At 45.0% G+C, this 21,277-nt stretch overlaps 1 protein-coding gene across 7 annotated transcripts in view; it reads right to left on the minus strand.

Moving 5' to 3' along the window:
• RNF213 (ring finger protein 213) overlaps positions 1-21,277 on the minus strand; it is a 680,515-nt gene that overhangs the window by 398,868 nt on the left and 260,370 nt on the right. For all 7 annotated transcript variants that reach the window (XM_063928518.1, XM_063928521.1, XM_063928520.1 and 4 more), the window contains 3 exons: positions 14,960-15,049; positions 14,117-14,239; positions 12,660-12,843 (listed from right to left, as the gene is read on the minus strand). In XM_063928518.1, coding sequence (XP_063784588.1) covers positions 12,660-12,843; positions 14,117-14,239; positions 14,960-15,049 — 397 coding nt within the window. The remainder of the gene's footprint in view (positions 1-12,659; positions 12,844-14,116; positions 14,240-14,959; positions 15,050-21,277) is intronic.

A 21,277-nucleotide genomic window follows, 5' to 3' on the forward strand; every position in this document is an offset into this window, starting at 1 on the left:
TTGAGACGGAATCAGATGTGATTTCTTTAAGTTGACAATCCAACCGTGCTGAACTAGTACATTGTACGTTAGCAACGCATGTTGGAGGAGCATCTGTTGAGACGGAGCTTTGATGAGCAGATCGTCCAAGTACGGAACTATTATCACTCCCAGGGATCTGAGATGAGCTATCATCACAGACATCACTTTGGTGAATACCCGAGGCGCTGACGAGAGACCAAACGGTAGAGCCTGAAACTGGTAATGGTTCTGACCTATCGCAAAACGCTAGAACCTCTGATGAGGTGGCCAAATCGGAATGTGTAAGTACGCATCCTTGAGATCCAGCGCAATCATGAATTCCTGTGGCTCTAAACCTGCAATTACTGACCGCAGGGATTACATCTTGAATCTGTAGTAAGTGACGTACTGATTGAGGCCCATTAAGTTCAATATTGGCCTGACCGAGCCATCCGGCTTTGGTACAAACAGACTGGAATAATAACCCTGACCTTGTTGGTGTACAGGGACCGGAATCAAAACTGCTGAATCCAACAGGGACTGAATGGCAATTAGCAGAACCGCCCTCTTGTCGTCCGAGAGAGGCAGTCCTGTCTTGAAAAACCGCAGTGGCGGGAGACAGTCAAACTCTATCTTGTAACCTTTTAACACTAAATTGCGGATCCACCCATCTGTGGATGTCTGGAACCACGCCAAATGGAACGTCTGAAGGCGTGCTCCCACAACTGGAGATCCGAGATGGGCTGGGAGCCCGTCATGCCACTGGCTTGTCGGTGACCTTAGCGTCCTGACGACTGGTGTTGGTTTGTTGAAAACCACGTCCTCGACCTCGTCTACCAGGCGTGGCTGTTCCTCTACCACGGCCTCGAAAGGGCTGAGGTCTAAAGGATTTGAATGCCGGGCCAGAGTATTTACGTCTAGGTACCGTTGGAGGCAATGGTAGGAAAACGGACTTCCCTCCCGTGGCCTCAGAAATACATTTGTCCAATTCAGGCCAAACAACTTCTCGCCACCGTAAGGTAACGCCTCTATACCTCTCTTAACCTTTGCTTGCCAAGATCGCAGCCAGAACGCTCGTCGTGCCGTAACTAGCGATGATGAAAGACGAGAAGTTAGCTGACAGACATCAGTAGAAGCTGTACATAGATACTCAGCAGCTTCACAGATTTGATCAGCGAGAAGTATAAGGTGATCGTCATGTAGGCCAGACTTGAGTTCTGTTATCCATACCATTAGCGCCTTAGTTACCCAAATTCCAACCAACCCAGGTCTAAGCAACACTCCTGCTGCTATATACATGGACTTTAGCATAGCTTCTATTTTACGGTCTGAAGGGTCTTTAAGCGTAGTAGCCGTTGGTACTGGTATGGTTAATTTTTTTGTAAGTTTTGACACAGACGAATCCACCATTGGCGGATTCTCACATGTAGATGTCACAGACTCTGGAAACGGGTAACTAGACTTAAATCGGCGAGGTATATCCGGATTCTTCTGTGTTTCTACTAACATCTTATTAAAGAGATTCCGAAACAGGAAAACACATTGGAGATCTCTGTCGTTTAGTAAATAAGATTTCATAATTTGTCAGAGGCTCCTCAGTCTCTGTAAGCTTCAGAGACTGACGCACTGCCCTGATGAGATTATCAATGCCTGGGCTGTCAAAATCTTCACTATCTGACTGCTGGTCTAATTCGGCCTGCTCACCCTCATCTTGCGCAGTGAGGTCTGGCATAGAATCGTCAGAATGCAACATAGCAGAAACTGGTAAATCATAAGACAAATTAAATTTATCCCGTCTACCCAAAGTGGACTTGGACCTTTGGCAAGGCTGAGACCCCTCCGGTAGTGCTGGCGGTCTCACCCGAGACTCAGATCTTGCCGCTTCCCGCTCGTGTAGAGCGGCGGCCAATTCTGATTGCAACCCAGCCATTACATCTGCTTGCCCATGGAGGTTCCGGGGATGAAACCAGCTTTGAAACCGGAGCGGAAATTGTATTTGTAGCTGAATTCACAAAACATACTGTACATGTGGTAGATCCATCCGGTAACACACTCTTACAGACATTGCAGTGAAACTGCTTTTTAGTTTTTGCTGGTGCCTTACTTATTATGCAGACAGACAATACAATATACAAAGACAGACAACTTGCACGACTCAGTAAAATTGTTACTAAGGTGTGTCTATATATCTATGGCTGAAGTGCAGTGCACGTAGCCAGTACTATATGAAACCTGATCCCAAATTCCCACTAACACCCCTGCGCCATCCGGTGGAGTAGAGATGTAGGGCAGGATCTTCCAAACTGAAAGAGAAACAGGATTGAACAGGAAGCATGGTTAAAATGGCCGCCATGCTTACACTAAAAATCACAGTTCAGGTTAAAACCCCTATGTAAAGTCTATAACCTGTAACCAACATGTTTTAAAAAAAAAACAACAACCCTGTTAACATAGGCTTAATAGCCTATGTAATTATACCACAAGCCAGTAGCCTTTCCTATGGTATCTCCCCCCATTTGCAGCCGCGCTGCTGTGAGGAGACTCGTTCCCCCCCCTCCCCCCCTGTGCTCCGTGTACCGTTATACAGTGTCCGGAGATCTGGTGCAGGGAGCCGGGGAGCGCGCTGTATAGCGGCGGGACGCAGCGGCTGTGGACTTACATTGTATCGGTTGCCGGGGAGCGGGTGCCGGGAGCCGGTGCTGTGTTTTAGCGGCGTGTGTGTAGCGGCGGCGGGCGGCTCTGGCGGGACGCTGTACACAACCAGCGGCGGCGGGTGGCAGTTATCAGGGAGCACTGGCGCGCACAGTTACCTGTTCCACACACAGCGGGGCGGCAGCGTGAGCTGACCGCCCCGTCCCCCAACATACCTGGACGCCTGTGGTGAGGGGCTATGACGGGGTTTCTTCTGCAAGCTCCATCCAGCCGTGCCTGCAGGATGATCTGCACTTGGCTGTGAGGGTGCTCTGTAGTGAGGGCCGACACGCCAGCAGCTGCTTGTAGCAGCTTTCACTATCCCGGACCCACGCCTTTTGGTAAGGGGAGAAGGGATGTGTAAAAAAGTTTAGAAAAAATAAAATAAAAAATAAAATAAGTATAAAGTGCTGCAGAGCTAACACTCGTGCCTGTTGCTACTATGAGCACAGAAAAAAACACTGAGGTACTCTGGGAATATGGAGGGGAGGAGAGTTACTAAATTTAAATATTCAGTGCCCTGTTCTGCTAAAGCCGTCCATATCCCAAGAGTACTCCAGTGACCCCTAGTGGATGAAAAAGAAAAACAGACTCCCAACTGACTTTTCAAACATTTGAATCTCCCCCACTGAATCTAGTCAGAAAAGAAATATGAAAAGGTTGTAGTTTTAACATCCAGGCAGGCTTAAATGAAATGTCTAATTTTGACAATGACAACTCTACCATATCTCATTGTGATCCCGGGCCAGATTCAAAGCTGGACACAATGGGGGTAATTTAGACCTGATCGCAGCAGCAAATTTGTTAGATTTGGGTGGGTTATATTGTTTCTGTGCAGGGTAAATACTGGCCGCTTTATTTTTACACTGCAATTTAGATTGTATAGTATATGACATAGTGGCAAGGGATATATAGTAACATAGTAACATAGTATCTAAGGTTCAAAAAAGACAATTGTCAATCGAGTTCAACCTATTTGTGGTCTCCTATGCACGATTATTTTGTAGAAAATTTTGACTGAAGTTGATGACTGCCGTTACGTTTTACCTTATAATAACCATAGTGCGTAACTATGCCCCGTAACCCTGGATATCCTTATCCATTAGGAATTTATCTAACCCATTCTTAAAGGTGTTGACTGAGTCTGCCATTACAACTCCCTCAGGCAGGGAATTCCAAACACGTATCGTCCTTACCGTAAAAAAGCCTTTACGCCGTATTGTGCGGAATCTCCTCTCCTCTAACCTGAGCGAGTGTCCACGAGTTCTCTGTGTTGATCTAACCAAAAACAGGTCCTGCGCAAGATCTGTATAATGTCCCCTTATATATTTGTAAATGTTGATCATGTTCCCTCTTAATCTCCTCTTTTCCAGTGTAAACATGCCTAGTCTTGCAAGCCTTTCCTCGTATTCCAGCATCTCCATACCCTTAATTAGTTTGGTCGCCCGCCTTTGAACCTTTTCTAGCTCCAGGATATCCTTTTTGTAGTAAGGTGCCCAGAATTGTACACAGTATTCAAGGTGTGGCCTCACAAGTGATTTATATAACGGGAGTATAATACTCTCGTCCCTAGCATCAATTCCCCGTTTTATGCATGCTAATATCTTATTAGCCTTCTTTGCTGCAGTCCTACTTTGGGTACTACTGCTTAGTTTGCTAGCTATGAGGACACCTAAGTCCTTTTCCAGTACAGAATCCCCTAATTTTACCCCATTTAGTAGGTAGGTGTTATTTTTGTTCTTGTTACCACAGTGCATTACCTTACACTTGTCTGTATTGAAGCGCATTCTCCATTTCGCTGCCCATGCTTCTAATTTAACTAAGTCATTCTGAAGCGACTCAGCATCCCCCACCGCATTTATAACTTTACACAATTTGGTATCATCTGCAAAAATTGACACCATGCTCTCTAGACCTTCTGTTAATGAAAATATTGAACAATAGCGGTCCTAATACTGAGCCTTGCGGCACACCACTTAGCACTTCAGTCCAAGTTGAAAAAGATCCATTAACCACAACGCGCTGCTCCCTATTATCTAACCAGTTTTTGACCCAAGTGCATACTGTGCTTCCTAGCCCTGATTCTTGTAGCTTGTAGATAAGTCTCACGTGTGGTACAGTGTCGAACGCTTTGGCAAAATCTAAAAAGATTACATCGGGGCGTGGCCTGGAGGCTGTATGAGCAGGCTGCGTTTTTAGTGAGCTCTCAGGGACCTGAGAGTTAAATCATAATATCACAGCCTCACCCTATCCTAATTGATCCAAATCCACTGGATCATATCCCTAGAGTGCTACTACAGGTGGCGAGTACGAGCTGCGGAATCGGGGAGCCGGTTTCCTGGCTCCCGCGGATTGCGGCCTACTCAACACCCAGAAGCCGGGGCCTAAATTTTCACACGGCACCCCAGCTGAGAGATCGGCCTGCCCGGAACGATCGACGGACCGGCTACCATCACACCCCTTGCAAGGGCGTCTCAGAGGACTCACCGGAGGTCCCCGCTGGCCGGCGGGAGGAGACCCAGGCTCAGACAGAAGCCGTGAAGCGCACGACGGGACACGAGTGGCGGCCATCTTGGAGACAGGAGAACGGGAAGCGGGAAGGCGGAGGCTCGGAGGAGACATCTGGCGGCCCTGGAGGTGAGCGGATAGAAGGGTCCACTCCATAGAAGTGGCTGTTCGTCTCCCCCCCTTGGTGCCGGGTCCCTTTACCAGCTACCAGCGGCGCACTGCTCCGGACGGGACTCCCCCCTCCCCCCCCTGCTTATCAGAAAGTGTGCGGCCAGAACAAAAGAAAAGGAGCGCTCTCAGTCATCTATGCTCTGGAGACGCTGGGACGTACTCAGGGGTGCGGGTCCCCATTAAGCGATAGACGAAGTCCTCCCCTCACTCACCTCATCAGTGCACACCGAAAGTACCCGTGGATACTGGGAGAGCCTGTGTGTCCCCGACCCCTCTGCGGATACACCCACGGCTGCGGATGGCCCATTGGAGGGAGCAGGAGGGAGAAGCGAAGACATGCGACCCACAGGTCTCTCATATTAGATCCTGGAGCTGTGCAGAGAGTGCTCGGGAAGCACGGCGCAGTGCCATACTCCTGGCCCTACACCTGGTGCCACCAAGAACCTTCCCTCGGCAAGGTAGTATTATCTGTCCGGGTGGAACTGGGCTTTATCCTGATCCTCTGCAAATAGCGTCCTGACCCTTAGTGTACCTGGGCGACCTGGAGTGCGGGATAGAAGTCCCCCCCAACGACACATAGGCACAAAGAAGAGGATGGCTAGTTACATAGCATTGCAAGCCTTGCTCATGCCAATGTAAAGGGAGCAGTACCCCCTACCCTTGCCAATATCTACATGACATCCTGGTGATACCAGAGACAGCGGAGCCTCAACCTTCCATATCTTACGTGATCAGAACTGCCGAGCTCTCCTACCCTGGCCTTAGCATGCCGTCCAGACGCAGTAAGCCGTCTAAGCCCACGCAGCAGCTTTCATTTTTCAAGTCATCCCCTAAGTTGCCGGGCCCTAAACCCACTGGATCCTCTGTTACAGAAACAGTATCGCAAACTCCCCCCTCTCGGGAGATACCTCCGCGTGCTTCCATAGCCGCTACAAACCTGGATAAAGTTGAAGATGGAGATGCTCTGACTGTGGGCACTATGAAACTCCTTCTATCTCGCTTTAAAGACGAAGTGGCAGCGGAGTTCCGTACCACTTTAACAGCGTGTCAACAATCCATAGATGACCTAGGGGGACGTACTGATCATTTGGAAAATAAAATGGAAGAGGTCGTGGGGTCCCATAACGGCCTACTAGACTCCCATGACGCCTTGGAAGCAGAGGTGAAGCTTTTGTGAGACAAAGTCACAGAGCTGGAGGACAGATCACGACGCAGCAACCTTAAATTGCGGGGAGTCCCCGAATCTGTGTCACATAGCAGTCTACACGATTACGCTGTGGCCCTATTCAAAGCTCTATTACCCCAGTCCCCTTCGGCAGATTTTATTATTGACCGAATACACAGACTGCCAAAGGCGAGAGCGGCCCCAGGAGACGCGCCTAGAGATGTCCTGATGAAAATGCACTACTTTCACGTAAAGGAGGCACTACAGAAAGCATCAAGACCGACGTCGGACAACTCTTCAGCCCTTAAGGGACTTCAGCTTTTCGGGGACTTGTCAGCAGCTACTCTTTATAAACGGCGCTCCTTTCACCCCATTACGGCAGCTCTCAGGAAGGCGGATATCCCTTACCGCTGGGGCTTCCCCACCAAGCTACTGATTCATCGAGATGGCTCCACTGTCTCTATTTCTACTGCGGATGAAGGAGCAAAGTTGCTCAAATCCTGGAACATTGCGGAACCCTCAGCGGACTCCTCACCCCGTCGACTTCAGCAGGACTGGTCCGCGGTGAAGTGAGGTGGCATGCTCGGAGTCGAACACCGTCCGCAGAGGCTATTTCGGTAACGTAATGACACTAATGACTCTCCAGCTATGGGTATTGGAATTCGAGGTAAAGGATGAGTTGCTGGAGAGATCCTAACGATGCTTCTGGCGACGGTGCCAGTCTGTGAGCCTTGTGTACGGACTGGACAGTATTTGTTAAGTAATGTTTGTTCCTCAGGTTCTATTTACATGCATAAGTCCCTATATGCCTTAATATTGCAGGGATGATTATGTTTCTGTTTATGTTTCGTTTATGTGTTCAGTATAGAATGCAGTATAAAATATGGCAACGGGTAGGCGCTACGCCACTAACCCCCCCCTTAGCCTACACAGCCGCCTTATCATGGCGACTGGTTATGATCTCAAGGGAGATCAATTCAGTTTTGTTTTTTTAGTTTTTTGTCTGTCTGTCCTCCCACCCCTGGAAATGTTTCCCTTCCCCTATCAGGTATATCAGCTTAAGCACGGAAATTGGTCATCGGAACTTTTAGCTCTTTTTGTAAGGGACTATGGTTAACATAGTTTCTATCAATGCCAAAGGGCTCAATTCCCCTCACAAACGAAGAGTTGCCCTAAATTGTTTTTATAAACTTAAAGCACATGTGGTGGCGGTGCAAGAGACACACTTCCAGAGCCAAAATCCCCCCTCATTTACTAACACACGTTACCCCCTCTGTTACATGGCAAATGGGCCCGCCAAGAAAGCTGGTGTGGCTCTCCTTATAGCACAACATTGCTCGTTTGTTCTGTCCGATAAATATGAAGACCCAGACGGGAGATATTTAATCTTAGTGGGTAAATTGGATAATGTAGAGACTACCTTGGTCTCCTGTTATGCGCCTAACACCAAACAAATCCCATTCCTTAGAACGTATGAAGGGAGCCCTTTTGATTTTAGGGGACTTCAATATGGTACTGGATCCTGTTGCTGACCGCTCCCGTCCGACCCGGGCCCTCCGTAACAGCCCGCCTCAGGACCCCTCAGGCAAATTTAGCCAACTGCTGGCTGAGTACGCGCTGTACGATGTCTGGAGGGCTAAACACCCACGAGAACGAGATTACACTTTTTATTCCCATGTCCATAGTTCATACTCTCGTATAGACTTAGCATTAGCGGATAGATGGACATTAGCGACTATTAGCAAAATAGACATATTACCTATGTCTTGGTCTGACCACTCTCCGATCATTGTTGTTTGGGATATTAGTAAGAGGGTGGTTCCCCACGGCCCCTGGAGAATGGGCCAGCACCTGTTGGCTCACCCTGAGGCTCACCAGGCCATTCAGCAATCTCTGGACCTATATTTGACCACCAATTGCCCCGGAGACACGTCTGTTTTTACCCATTGGTGTTCCCTGAAGGCCGTGATTAGAGGCTCTGCAATCCAAATCGCAGCTAGACTTAAGCGCGAATACAGGAGGAGACATGAATCAGCCGACAGAGAGGCTGCGCGGTTGGAAACGGCACATAAAATAAACCCCGACAATAAATCTCTTTATAAGCAACTCCTTACTGCTCGAGACAAGGTAAACGCTTTTGCCTTAACCGAAGTACATCGCAACCTGCAGCGGCTAAATCAAAATTATTATAGGCTTGGTAATAGAGCAGGAAAGTTATTGGCGCGCAAATTAAGAGGACGCAGAGCCAAAGAACGCATTCATGCTGTCCACACATCTTCAGGAGTCAAAGTAACTGATCCGGTCGAGATAGCGAACGCGTTTGCTGAATACTACTCGCAGCTGTATAACCTCAAGGATGACCCTGACACCCCCCAACCCACGTTAGCAGACATCAAAGGTTTTTTAGATGGGCTATCGCTCCCCACTATAGACGCCCAGACCCGTGACTCCCTTAGCGCCCCCTGGTTAATTGACGAAGTCATAGCAGCCATAGATTCCTGTCCAATAAATAAGGCCCCTGGCCCAGATGGGTATCCCTCCAACTTCTACAAAACATTCAAACTAACCCTTGCTCCACTCTTATTATCAGTATATAATGAAGCCTCTGGTTCCAAATGCTTCCCGAGAGAGATGTTGGAGGCCAGAATAGTCACCATCCCTAAACCAGGAAAATCCCCTACAGTGGTTCAAAACTACCGCCCTATAGCATTACTGAACACTGATCTTAAATTGTTCGCCAAGATGGTGGCAAATAGGATCGCCCCTCTCCTGCCAAGTTTGATTAACTCAGACCAGGTGGGGTTTGTTCTGGGCAGACAAGCATCGGATAACACACGTAGAGTTATTAACTTAATTGACCGCTGCCAGGCCCGGAACGAACCTCTCCTGCTTCTATCTCTGGATGCAGAAAAAGCATTCGATAGGATCCATTGGGACTACCTAAGGGTTACCCTGGGTCATTTTGGATTTGAGGGTAGAATACTTGATTCTATATTGGCATTGTACTCCTCACCCTCGGCTTCGGTTTTCACCAATGGGTACAACTCCTCCATATTTAATATTACTAATGGGACCCGGCAGGGCTGCCCACTATCACCCCTGATTTTTGTGCTAGCGGTGGAGCCTCTGGCGGAACAAATTAGGATGTCAGATTCAATTATAGGCCCAGAAGTGGGGGGGATGCCGCATAAAATCTGTCTTTTTGCGGATGATATTCTGGTGTGTCTTAGAGAGCCTGAGGCGTCCTTACCCCATCTACATTCTATATTAGACTCATATGCAGCGGTTTCCTATTACAAGCTAAACACTACTAAGACCGAGGCCCTTCCTTTGAATATATCCGACAGCACTCTTAGTCGTCTAAAGAATGATTATAAGTATGCGTGGCAACTTAGGTCACTTAAATATCTGGGTGTTCATATATCTAGGGGGCGAGACTTAATAGGATGCAACTATGACCCTCTTTATCGCATATTTGAATTGATGATTAAAGACTGGATGATGCAGGAGGTCTCCTGGGTCGGACGGGTGGCGGCGGCAAAGATGGTCCTTTTGCCAAAGTTGATGTACCTGTTTCGCACCATCCCAAGAGCTTTCCCCAAAGATGTTTGTAACAGATTCAATCGGCTTTTGACTAAATATATATGGGGAGGCTCGAAGCCGAAAATAGCGAAATCCACATTGACGGCACCTAAAGGGAACGGGGGTGTTGCGTATCCAGATCTAGAGAGACACCATATCGCTTGTTTACTTACACAGGCTAAAGACTGGTTCACTCAGAGCAAGTCTAAACCATGGGTATCCCTGGAGCGAGACGCGATATCCCCCTTCACACTATCGGATTTGTTGTGGTTGCCCACCAACTCAGTTCCAACCAGAGTTGCTGAATGTCCAGCAGTACACACAACTCTGATGGCATGGAAAGAAGTAATTAAATCTCTCCCTCCTGGTGCTATCCCCTCCCCCCAATTGTCCCTCCACACTATAGCCCTACTGATACCAGACATGCAATTATACCATTGGCAGGACTTAGGCCTCACTACCCTAAAGGATGTCCTCCAGGACGGCACCTTAGTTTCCTTCTCCCTGCTCCAAGAACAGTTTCAGATTCCCAAACAGGACTTCCATAAATATCTACAACTGCGACATTGGCTTCAAAGTTGCTTGCCAAATCGAGTTCCACATACTGATTTCCCTAAACTACTGATGTCACTTCTTACACCCAGCGGCAACAGAGGAGGCATATCACGATGGTACCAATATCTTGTGACAGAGGCCCATCATGGAGTTTTCCCTGCACAGACCAAATGGGAAAGAGATCTCCCTGCAACCTTCACTGAAGATGTATGGAGAGATATCTTTAAATCTTGTTTTAGAATTTCTAAATGCGTGAATCATTGTGAAATGTATTACAAATTGGTCCATAGGGTATATCTAACGCCAGATCGCCTGCACAAAATCTGGCCAGATGTCTCCGCTGGTTGCTGGAGAAACTGCGGGATGGTGGGAGATATCCTACATATATTTTGGCTGTGCCCAATAATTCGGGCGCTATGGAGGGAAGTGTTTCTACTTATTTCCCACGTACTGGGAGTGGTACTTTTGCCCGAACCTCTCTTGGCGCTTTTCCATTACTATGGGAAGGAAATGTCCAGCGGAGATAGATACCTATTAGGCCATATCCTTATAGCCTCTAAAGCCGCCATCGCCTCCAAATGGAAATCAGCAACTGTCCCCAATATTTCTATGATAGAAAATAAAGTCCATCAACATTATGTTTTCGAAACAGCACAGGCCAAGTATTCCTCAGGAAATACCTCTATTAGCAAGAAATGGATTAAATGGTCCCTATACAGGGAGGGTTCGGGCCAGATAGGTGCCCCTTGGGCCTCGATTTCTACTCCAGACCTCTCCGTGCTTCGCTCCCCTAGTTCATTCCAGACATTAACGGGTTAAAGTGAAGTAGACCTATTGCTTTACACTCTACTGTATTCTCATTGTTGCATTATGATACCCCTGATTTGTACTCCCCCCCCCCCCCCCCCCCCAATGTCTTTAATGTCTTTATTAGTTTTGTTTTATGTATGTCTCTTTACCCTCATCCAGATTGTTTATACCAATTCGCATATACATATTTATGTAATCTGTGTGAAAATTCAATAAAAATTTAATATTAAAAAAAAAAAAAGATTACATCGACCTCTTTACCCTGATCTAGGTTTGCGCTTACTGTTTCATAAAAGCCAAGTAAATTGGTTTGACAGGATCTGTCCTTCATAAACCCATGTTGATTCCTTTTAATTACCTTATTGACTTCAAGGAACTTCTGAATACTATCTCTTAGAATACCTTCCAATACTTTCCCCACTATTGATGTAAGACTAACTGGTCTATAATTACCTGGTTCAGCTTTACTTCCCTTTTTGAATATAGGCACTACTTCCGCTATACGCCAGTCTTTGGGAACCATACCTGATATTACTGAATCCTTAAAGATCAAAACTAGCGGTTTTGCAAGTTCAGAGTGAAGCTCCATTAGAACCCTTGGGTGAATACCATCGGGACCTGGTGATTTATTAATCTTTAAATGTTTTAATCGGTCACAGACTACTTCCTCGCATAAATAAGTACCTATCAGTGGGATATTCTCATTATTGAGATTATGTGTTAGTCCCTGAATTGGGTCCTCTCTAGTAAATAATGTTGAAAAAACTCATTTAGTGTGTCCGCTATGTCATTATAATTTTTGCTTAAGACTCCCAACTTGTCTTTTAAAGGGCCTATACTCTCCTTCTTTAATCTCTTGCTATTAATGTATTTAAAGATTTTTTTGGGATTCGCTTTGCTTTCCTTTGCTACTAGTTTTTCAGTTTCTAATTTAGCCACTCTTATTTCCTTTTTGCGTATTTTGTTACTTTCCTTATATTGCTGAAATGACTCTGCTTCCCCGTCAGATTTGTATTTTTTATCTGATGACCCTGGCAACAGGGAACAATCATTGCTGTCCAAAGGGATAAAATTAAATGACATTCCCCCGAGTTAAGAACTATTAAGCAAACAAATTATTTGTTTTAAAGAAATAACTTGAGTCTGTATTAAAATAAAAAAAATTCGATCTTCTTACCATAGAGTTTGAATATATATGTGGCATCTTTCCACTGTAACAAATGCTGTAAAATGTCAGAGCTGTCCATTGCCCGATTGCCTTGCTCATCCTTTGGCCAAGAACTCTCTATAACACTTGATACCAATCGGCCAAATTGTTCTAAATTGTAGTTACTTAATTTGCTGAGAATATCGCTGTTTGACTGTTAAATGAAGATGGTGAAACATGAGCACAAGTGGTTTGCTATACAGACATATCTATCTGTTAATTCATTGATAGATGACCTATACACATTCAGTCAAAGACATCCAGCTCAGTAAATATCCTAAAACTGTACTACAGTACCTACAGATAAATTCTAGCTCACTTCAAAAATACTTGCTCATGGACTTTAGTCAAAAGAAGCACATACATCAGGTAGTGTATGTATCCTTTACATAGAACAATAGCGTTCAAAATTGCCTAAATAACTTTGGAGATGCCAAAGTTCTGCAGTGTCATTAAGTCAATATTTTCTACTAATACATAACATATATTTATATGTTAGTACCAGCTCTCGTCATTAAATGTACTATTGTTTGGTATAAACCTCTTGTCTACATTCTTATTAATTTTATTTTTAGGGAACCCTTGCCTCTCTGCAGTGGTGAGCTTTTGTATAAGCCATTGGATGTTAGACAGAATAAAGCTGCCCAAACACCTAAAGATACAGAGGGAGATTTACTAAGCAGTGACAAAAGTGGAGAAGTGAGCCAGTGGAGAAGTTGCCCATGGCAACCAATCAACATTGATGTAACATTTATAATTTGCATACTATAAAAGTATACAGAGCAGCTGATTGGTTGCCATGGGGAGCTTCTCCACTGGCTCACTTCTCCACTTTTATCACTGCTTAGTACATGTCCCCCTTATTGTCCAATCTGGCTGGTTGGAATGAAAATCTGGTAATGGATGGGAGCAAATAACAGTTGACCATTTCAAATGGTCAACTGTCATTTGCTCTCATCCATTACCAGATTTTCGTTTCAACCAGCCAGATTGGACAATAAATCTTTATGTGTATGGGCAGTTTAAGACATAATCCTAAAAGGTTAGTGTCCCGACAGTAAAACTCGCCAGTTCACAACACCCAATATCATTCCACACCTCTATCCCTTTAGGGTTGTTATTTTTATACCACTAAGTGGAAATATCTACTAAATTTATGCCCCCACTGGCTCCCATTTATACATGTTTTCTTTACTTGTGATTTGACCAATAAATTAAATCCAAGCAGAAAGACATATTTGGCTCTTTTGAGCCACCAGCTGAACAATCAGCTCTTTAGTTACTGTAATTATTTTTTATTTTTTTTTACTGTTGTGTGCTAGCGAAACAAGCAATATAGTCCAGGTAGGGATGCGTTTGATATTTAACACAAACATATATAATAAAAATAAAAAGGCAATAGTTACAGGAAATATGAACAAATTTACCTGGCAAGCCAAATGCACTGCTTCAATAGCACAGTCCTCAAAGCATTTATTTATAGACGAGTGTAGTTCCCGAAATTGGTATTGTTCTTTACAATAAATGGTGATCTGTTCAATTGGTTCTTCCTGTTGAAAGAATAAAACATGGATTAGCAGACACATACAGTAGCACAGTTGTGATAGGGGTCTATTCATGAATCAGTGAAAAGTGTGGGGAAGTGAGCCAGTGGAAAAGTTGCACATGGCAACCAATCAGTGTTGAGGTAACATTTATAAAAATGCATTCCATAAAATATGTAGCAGCTAATTGGTTGCCAATGGCAACTTCTCCACTGGCTCACTTCTCCACATTTTCACTGCTTTATGAATACAGTCAAATTAATAACATAATAATAATAATAATAATAATAATGTATATATAAAAAGTTTCTTGGGAGACTGATCTATCCTTGTCCCCTAGATGACGAACAATGGAAGGAGATCAGATTATGTACCGCCAAGGCCTCCATAAGTGTAAAGATCAGGGAAACATGCCACAGAGTCTGTGCTTAGTGGTACTTGGTACCCACCTGACTCCAAATCATTTTTCAGAATAATAATAATAATAATAATAATAATAATAATGATAATAATAAAATAATTCATAATAATGAAAGCTTGCACTCAGCTACAACAGAGCAAATGGAATATAATTTATGTGTGACTTCCAATTTACAAGTATAGTGAATGTTATTAGTACTTATGTTGTTATGCATGTACATACGTACGTTAAATTGAATTTATGGATGACAAATCCTTTCTTGCTTTTGCTTGGTAACTCTAATGTATTATGTTTTATCATGTTACCTGTTTAATCTTTCTGAGTAATATTTGGAGAAGAGCGTCCCTCCACTTCGGAGTCACATTTTCACCAACATTAAGCAGCTGATTCCATGCCTAGATTTAAAAAATAATAATAATAATAATAATAATAATTACACTCTTGATTTTATGCAAAATACCTTGATACAAGGAAGAAGCAAGTAATTGTATAACACAAACTCCACACAAGTTTCTTACCAATAACGCATTAAGACATTGCTGGTCCCAGGCAATACCTCGTTCTAGTGCTGTTTTTTCCTTTAAACACAATGATTAATACAGTATGTACTTTAATCTAGAGGCTCATTTGTAAAGGAAGACCTGGACCAAATGAATTGTTCTTCTCCCAGCTTATTCCAATTAGTGCTACATGCATCCTATAATTGTGCTCTAAAACTAGACTAACCTATCAGCTTCCAGTATTCTGTATTTATTACATATTGCCTGAGTCAATATGCAATAAGTAGCATTCTGAAGAACACAGAGCAACAAACTGCTATTAGCTCAGCTTACTTCTTTATCAGGGAAAGATATGACTGTCCAATAGCAGTTACCTAAACCTAACAATAGATTTTTCCTTAAGCAGAGTACAGACCTATTTGGGGGTCTATTCAATTTAAGTCGGAATTTCCAAAAAGTCGGAAAATCGTCACTTTCTGACTTTTTTTAGGTTGAATCTGGATTCGACATATTCAAGTCCAATGCCGTTTTTCCGAGTTGTCGGAAAACATGTGGATCAGCGTATTAGACGTGGATCCATGTATTTTGTCGGATTTGCGGGCATTTCCAACTGGATATTGGCCCGTTTTCGACAATGTTGATTAGACCTAAAAAAAATAAAATGTTGTATCGGCAATGTTGAAAACAGGCTAAACCTGTTGGAAATGCCCACAAACTGAATACTGAAGTGTCCGATCCTCTCCATCGGAGAGGAGCCGACAATAATTGAATAGACCCCATAATGTTGAAGCTGACCAGCTAATATCAGTTGATCTGCCCGATAATTGTATAGTGTGTATGCAGGAGCGTTAACCAATAAACGGCTTCAAATGTTCCTGCAACGATCGGATCTGGAGGTCTCAACTTATGTCTTGCTTCAAAATTGCGATGCCCGACCTCTCGATCCATTTAAGAAATAAAACAGAGCTTAAAATAGATCAGTGTGTATGGGGAGGGAAACAGACCTCATATCGCTCCAAGGATCTGATCATGTATCTGATCACAGCTTCACTGTGCTAAACAATAAAAAGCACAATCACTTATGTTGAAAAGTAAGATGCTTAAAAGGCAACAGAAAGTTTGGAAGCAAAACATGTTGCTGATCTCTTGAAATTAAGGACAATAACTTGTGTTTCTGATAGGTATGTAACCCTTAGCCAAAACAGCAAAGTAGCACCAGCAGGTGAGTTGGGTGCTCACTTACAGCACTCAGTGATGGCAGCCTGCACAAGTTCAAACAGAACAAAGCGCTATTTGGGTCATTCCATGGTAACAAACGTTACATTTTGAAATATATTTCCTGTGAGGTACACTGGGTTCCACAGGGAATACATCGGGGTGTAGAGTTGGATATTGATCCAGAGACACCAACAGGCTAAAGTATTGACTGTTCCCATGATGCATTGCGGGGCCTCCTCTATAACCCCGCCTCCGGGCACTGGAGCTCAGTTTCGTTAACCAGTCCAATGCAGTAGCAGGTAAAAGAGAAGCCAGTCACATAGAACCACGTTCTCACGACAGGAGAAGGGACCAGCTGCTAATGCCATACAAACCCAAAGAAGTTAAGTGCCTCAGGGTGGGTGCCCTGTGGAACCCAGTGTACCTCGCAGAAAGAGATTTAACTATTGTAAGTCTACCATAAATCTCCTTTTCTGCAGCGGGGTACACTGTGTTCCACAGGGAATACATTGGGGATGTCCTAAAGCAGTTCCTCATGGGAGAGGACGCACAGTAGCGGGCACAAGAACCCAGCGTCCAAAGGAAGCATCCTGGGAGGCAGAAGTATCAAAGGCATAGAACCTAATGAACGTGTTCACTGAGGACCACGTAGCCGCCTTGCACAATTGCTCAGCGGACGCGCCACGGCGGGCCACCAAAGAAGTCCAACAGACCGAGTAGAATGGGCTTTGATAGCAGTAGAAGCTGGGAGTTCAGCCTGCGTATAGGCTTGTGCAATCACCATTCTAATCCATCTGGCCAAGGTTTGCTTATTCACAGGCCAGCCACGTTTGTCAAAACCAAACAGAACAAAAGAGGAATCTGACCTCCTGACAGAGGTAGACCTCTCCACGTATATACAGAGAGCTCGTACCACATCCAAAGACCGTTCTTTGGAGGACAAACCAGAGGAGATGAAGGCTGGAACCACAATCTCTTGGTTAAGGTGAAAAGATGACACCACCTTAGGCAAATAACCATGGTGAGTTCGAAGAACCGCCCGGTCACGGTGAAATATCAAAAAGGGCGGACGACAGGACAAAGCGCCTAAGTCTGACACCCTCCTAGCAGAGGCAATAGCTAGCAGAAACAAGACATTAAGCGTAAGCCATTTAAGGTCCACAGACTCAAGAGGTTCAAATGGAGACTCTTGCAGGACATTCAGGACAACAGACAAATCCCACGGAGCCACAGGAGGGACATAGGGAGGTTGAATCCGCAGTACACCCTGAGTTAAAGTATGAACGTCAGGTAGAGACGCAATCTTTCTCTGAAACCACACCGACAAGGCAGATATGTGAACCTTGAGGGAGGCCAGACGCAATACTAAATCCAGGCCTTGTTGCAAGAAAGCCAGAACACTGGAAGTACTGAATTTGAATGCATCGTAATTCTTATCAGCACACCAAGTGAAGTAAGAATTCCAGACCCTATAATAAATACGAGCTGAAGCCGGTTTACGGGCCTTTAACATAGTTTGGATGACCGCCTCGGAGAATCCTTTGGATCTCAGGAGTGAAGCTTCAAGAGCCACGCCGTCAAAGCCAGTCTGGCCAGGTCCGGGTAGACACAAGGGCCCTGAACGAGGAGGTCTGGGCGTTGAAGTAGAAGGGGATGCTCTATCGATAGACCCTGCAGGTCTGAGAAGCAATGCCGTCTGGGCCATGCTGGAGCGACTAGAAGTAGTATTCCTCCTTCTTGCTTGAACTTCCGCAGTACTCTAGGCAGAAGTGACACTGGAGGGAACAAGTAGGGCAGCCGAAAGTTCCATGGAATTGCCAGTGCGTCCACGAACGCTGCTTGAGGATCCCTTGTTCTTGATCCTAAGACCGGAACCTTGTGATTGTGTTGAGACGCCATCAGGTCTACATCCAGTAGACCCCACTTGTCCACTAGGAGTTGAAAGACTTCTGATGAAGACTCCACTCTCCGTCATGCACGCCCTGAGGAAATCCGCTTCCCATTTGAGGACTCCCAGAATGAACACTGCCGATATTTCCGGCAGATGGCGTTCCGCCCAACAAAGGATTTTGGACACTTCCATCATTGCCATGCGGCTTCGAGTGCCGCTTTGATGATTTATGTATGCCACCATGGTGGCGTTGTCTGATTGTACATGAACGGGCCTGTTCTGTATCAGAGGCAGGGCAAGAGTCAAAGCACTGAACACTGCCCGCAACTCCAGAATATTTATTGGGAGGAGAGATTCCTCCTTGGTCCACCGACCCTGGAGAGAGTGTTGCGCTAGCACCGCTCCCCAACCCCTTAGACTGGCGTCTGTAGTCCGTAGGACCCAGTTGGGGATCCAGAATGGACAGCCCCTGCTCAACTGTTGGTTCTGAAGCCACCAGCTCTGTGACAGACGAACCTCCGGAGTCCAGAAGATCATTTGAGACCTGATCCGATGAGAGAGTCTGTCCCACTTGGTAAGGATTAACATCTGTAGAGGGCGGGAATGAAACTGAGCGCACTCCACCATGTCGAAATCCGACATCATGAAGCCTAGTACTTGCATCACCGAGTGTATCGACACTTTTGGGTGAGAGAAGAAGTATCTGATCCTGTCCTGAAGTTTCAGTTCCTTCTCTGGAGACAGAAACAGCCTTTGGCTGTGTGTGTCCAGCAGTGCACCCAGGTGCACCATGCTCCGAGCAGGGACCAGCAAGGACTTCTTCCAGTTGACGAGCCACCCGTGGGCTTGTAGGAAGTTGCAGATGACTGAGGAGGACATCTTGGGAGTTCGGCAGGATCAGCAAGTCATCCAGGTATGGCAGGATTCAGAGTCCCCGACGACGTAGATGAGCCGTCATCGCGGCCATAACCTTGGTGAAGATCCGAGGGGCTGTGGCCAGTCCTAACAGCAGAGCCTGGAACTGATAGTGAAGGTTGCCAATAGTAAACCGCAGATATTTTTTATGCGATATGGCAATAGGTATGTGCAGATAAGCATCTTGCATATCCAGGTATACCATATAATCTCCGGGTTCCATGGCCAGGACAATCAAGCGCAGTGTTTCCATACGGAACTTGGACACTCTCACAAATTCGTTCAGTGATTTGAGATTGAGTATAGGTCGGAAAGACCCATTGGGCTTCGGGACTAGAAACAGGGTCGAATATTATCCTCCGCCTCTCTGGGACAGAGGTACTAGCACTACCACTACTGTATCCAGGAGGGAACGCACAACCAGGTGGAGAGCTTGTGCCTTCAGCGTGTCTGAAGGAATAACCATTGTGCAGAACTGGCGAGGAAGACGTCTTCTGAAAGAGACTGTGTACCCGCGAGTCAGCCTCCTACCCCGGGATACCCCAGTGGAGGCCCGCCCCGTCATTCCGCAGCCTTATCTTGATTGGAAGCAGGCTGACGAGCAGCCCAGGATTGTTTTGCTTTGTGCTTAGTGGTTTTGGGAACACGAGCTTGTCTCGGGTATGCCTGACCTTTTGCTATCCCTTGAGATCGAAAGGAACGAAAAGTGGTACTCTTTGTCTTCTGTGCAGAAGGATTATTATTCGGGAGAAACGCAGTCTTAGCAGTCGCCAAGTCAGTCACAATCTTATTCAGATCTTCCCCAAATAGGATGTCTCCCTTAAAAGGGAGCACCTCCAAGGTCTGTTTGGAGCCCAGGTCCACCTTCCATGACCTCAAACACATAATTCGGCGAGCCAGTATAGACGCAGTGGAGCCTTGGCCGCCATTACACCTGCCTCAGAGGACGCCTCCTGAATATAGTGGGAGGCGCTGGTAATATGAGACAGATATGTTTCCTCGTCTTTTTTGGACCAACGCAACCACTCCAATTGGGAGAGGTCGTGGCCCAAGAGGAAACAGGAATTTACCCCAAAAAGAAAACAGAAATCCGAGTACAGAGGAAAACGGGGAGGTAAAAAGGAGAGACTTAAGAAATTGAAAAAGAAAAATGCTTTGAATAATGTCAAAAGCATTTTTAACTTATCTTCAAAAAAATTTACTGAATCAGAACTCTCCCTTCTTTCAAAAGGCTTAAAGTTTTGCCCTACGGAAGATCCCAATTTATTTGATCTATATGTAGATCTGAACCGATTTGTTAGAACATTATGTAGAAAACGTTTTTTTTGCAAAAAAAGTGGATAGATCCATTACTAACGATACAATTCATATAGTACTAGACTCCACGGATGATCCAGCACTTAAAATACTGGAAGAACTAGAAAGAGATAATGACCAAGAGTCTATCCAGAAATTATTTGATATTGATAAAAGCTCATGTAAAGTTAAATCTGATTTCTTTCCGATAAGTTTTAAAAGTAGCCAAGTAGAAACATTCTATAAAGCTACACTTGATGATTTTAGAACTATTTGTCTATCAAATAACAAGACAAAGAGTAATCTAAATAAATGGGAATAGCAGGCTATAAAAAAGTTGATAGAAGACTCCTCTATTATAATCAGGGAAGCAGATAAGGGAGGTGGCTTAGTCATACAGGATAGAGACGAATATGTAAAGGAAGCACATAGACAGCTGTGCGATGAACAGTTTTATCAAATACTGTTAAATGACCACACCTCCCTTTATTTAAGCGAATTACATAGTCTGCTTAATGATGCATTAGAAGATGGGGTTATCTCCAGGGATATATACACAAAAATGGCGCTCCAAACTACACATACACTTAATAGACTCAGACGGCTGCTCACCGGTTGTGGGCGGGCAGACCCAACAATAAATCAAAAGTGAAGTATAGAAAGAAATGGGAGCGCTGAATGAGTCTAAAGAATGGATTTGTTTATTACTAAAAATAGTAAAAGCAGTGTTACATTATACACATGAATTAAAATAAAAAGTAAATAAAAAATACAAATGTACATACATATGATGACCTATTGAA

This window comes from Pseudophryne corroboree, chromosome 6, assembly GCF_028390025.1.
Source record: "Pseudophryne corroboree isolate aPseCor3 chromosome 6, aPseCor3.hap2, whole genome shotgun sequence".
NCBI lineage: Eukaryota > Metazoa > Chordata > Amphibia > Anura > Myobatrachidae > Pseudophryne > Pseudophryne corroboree.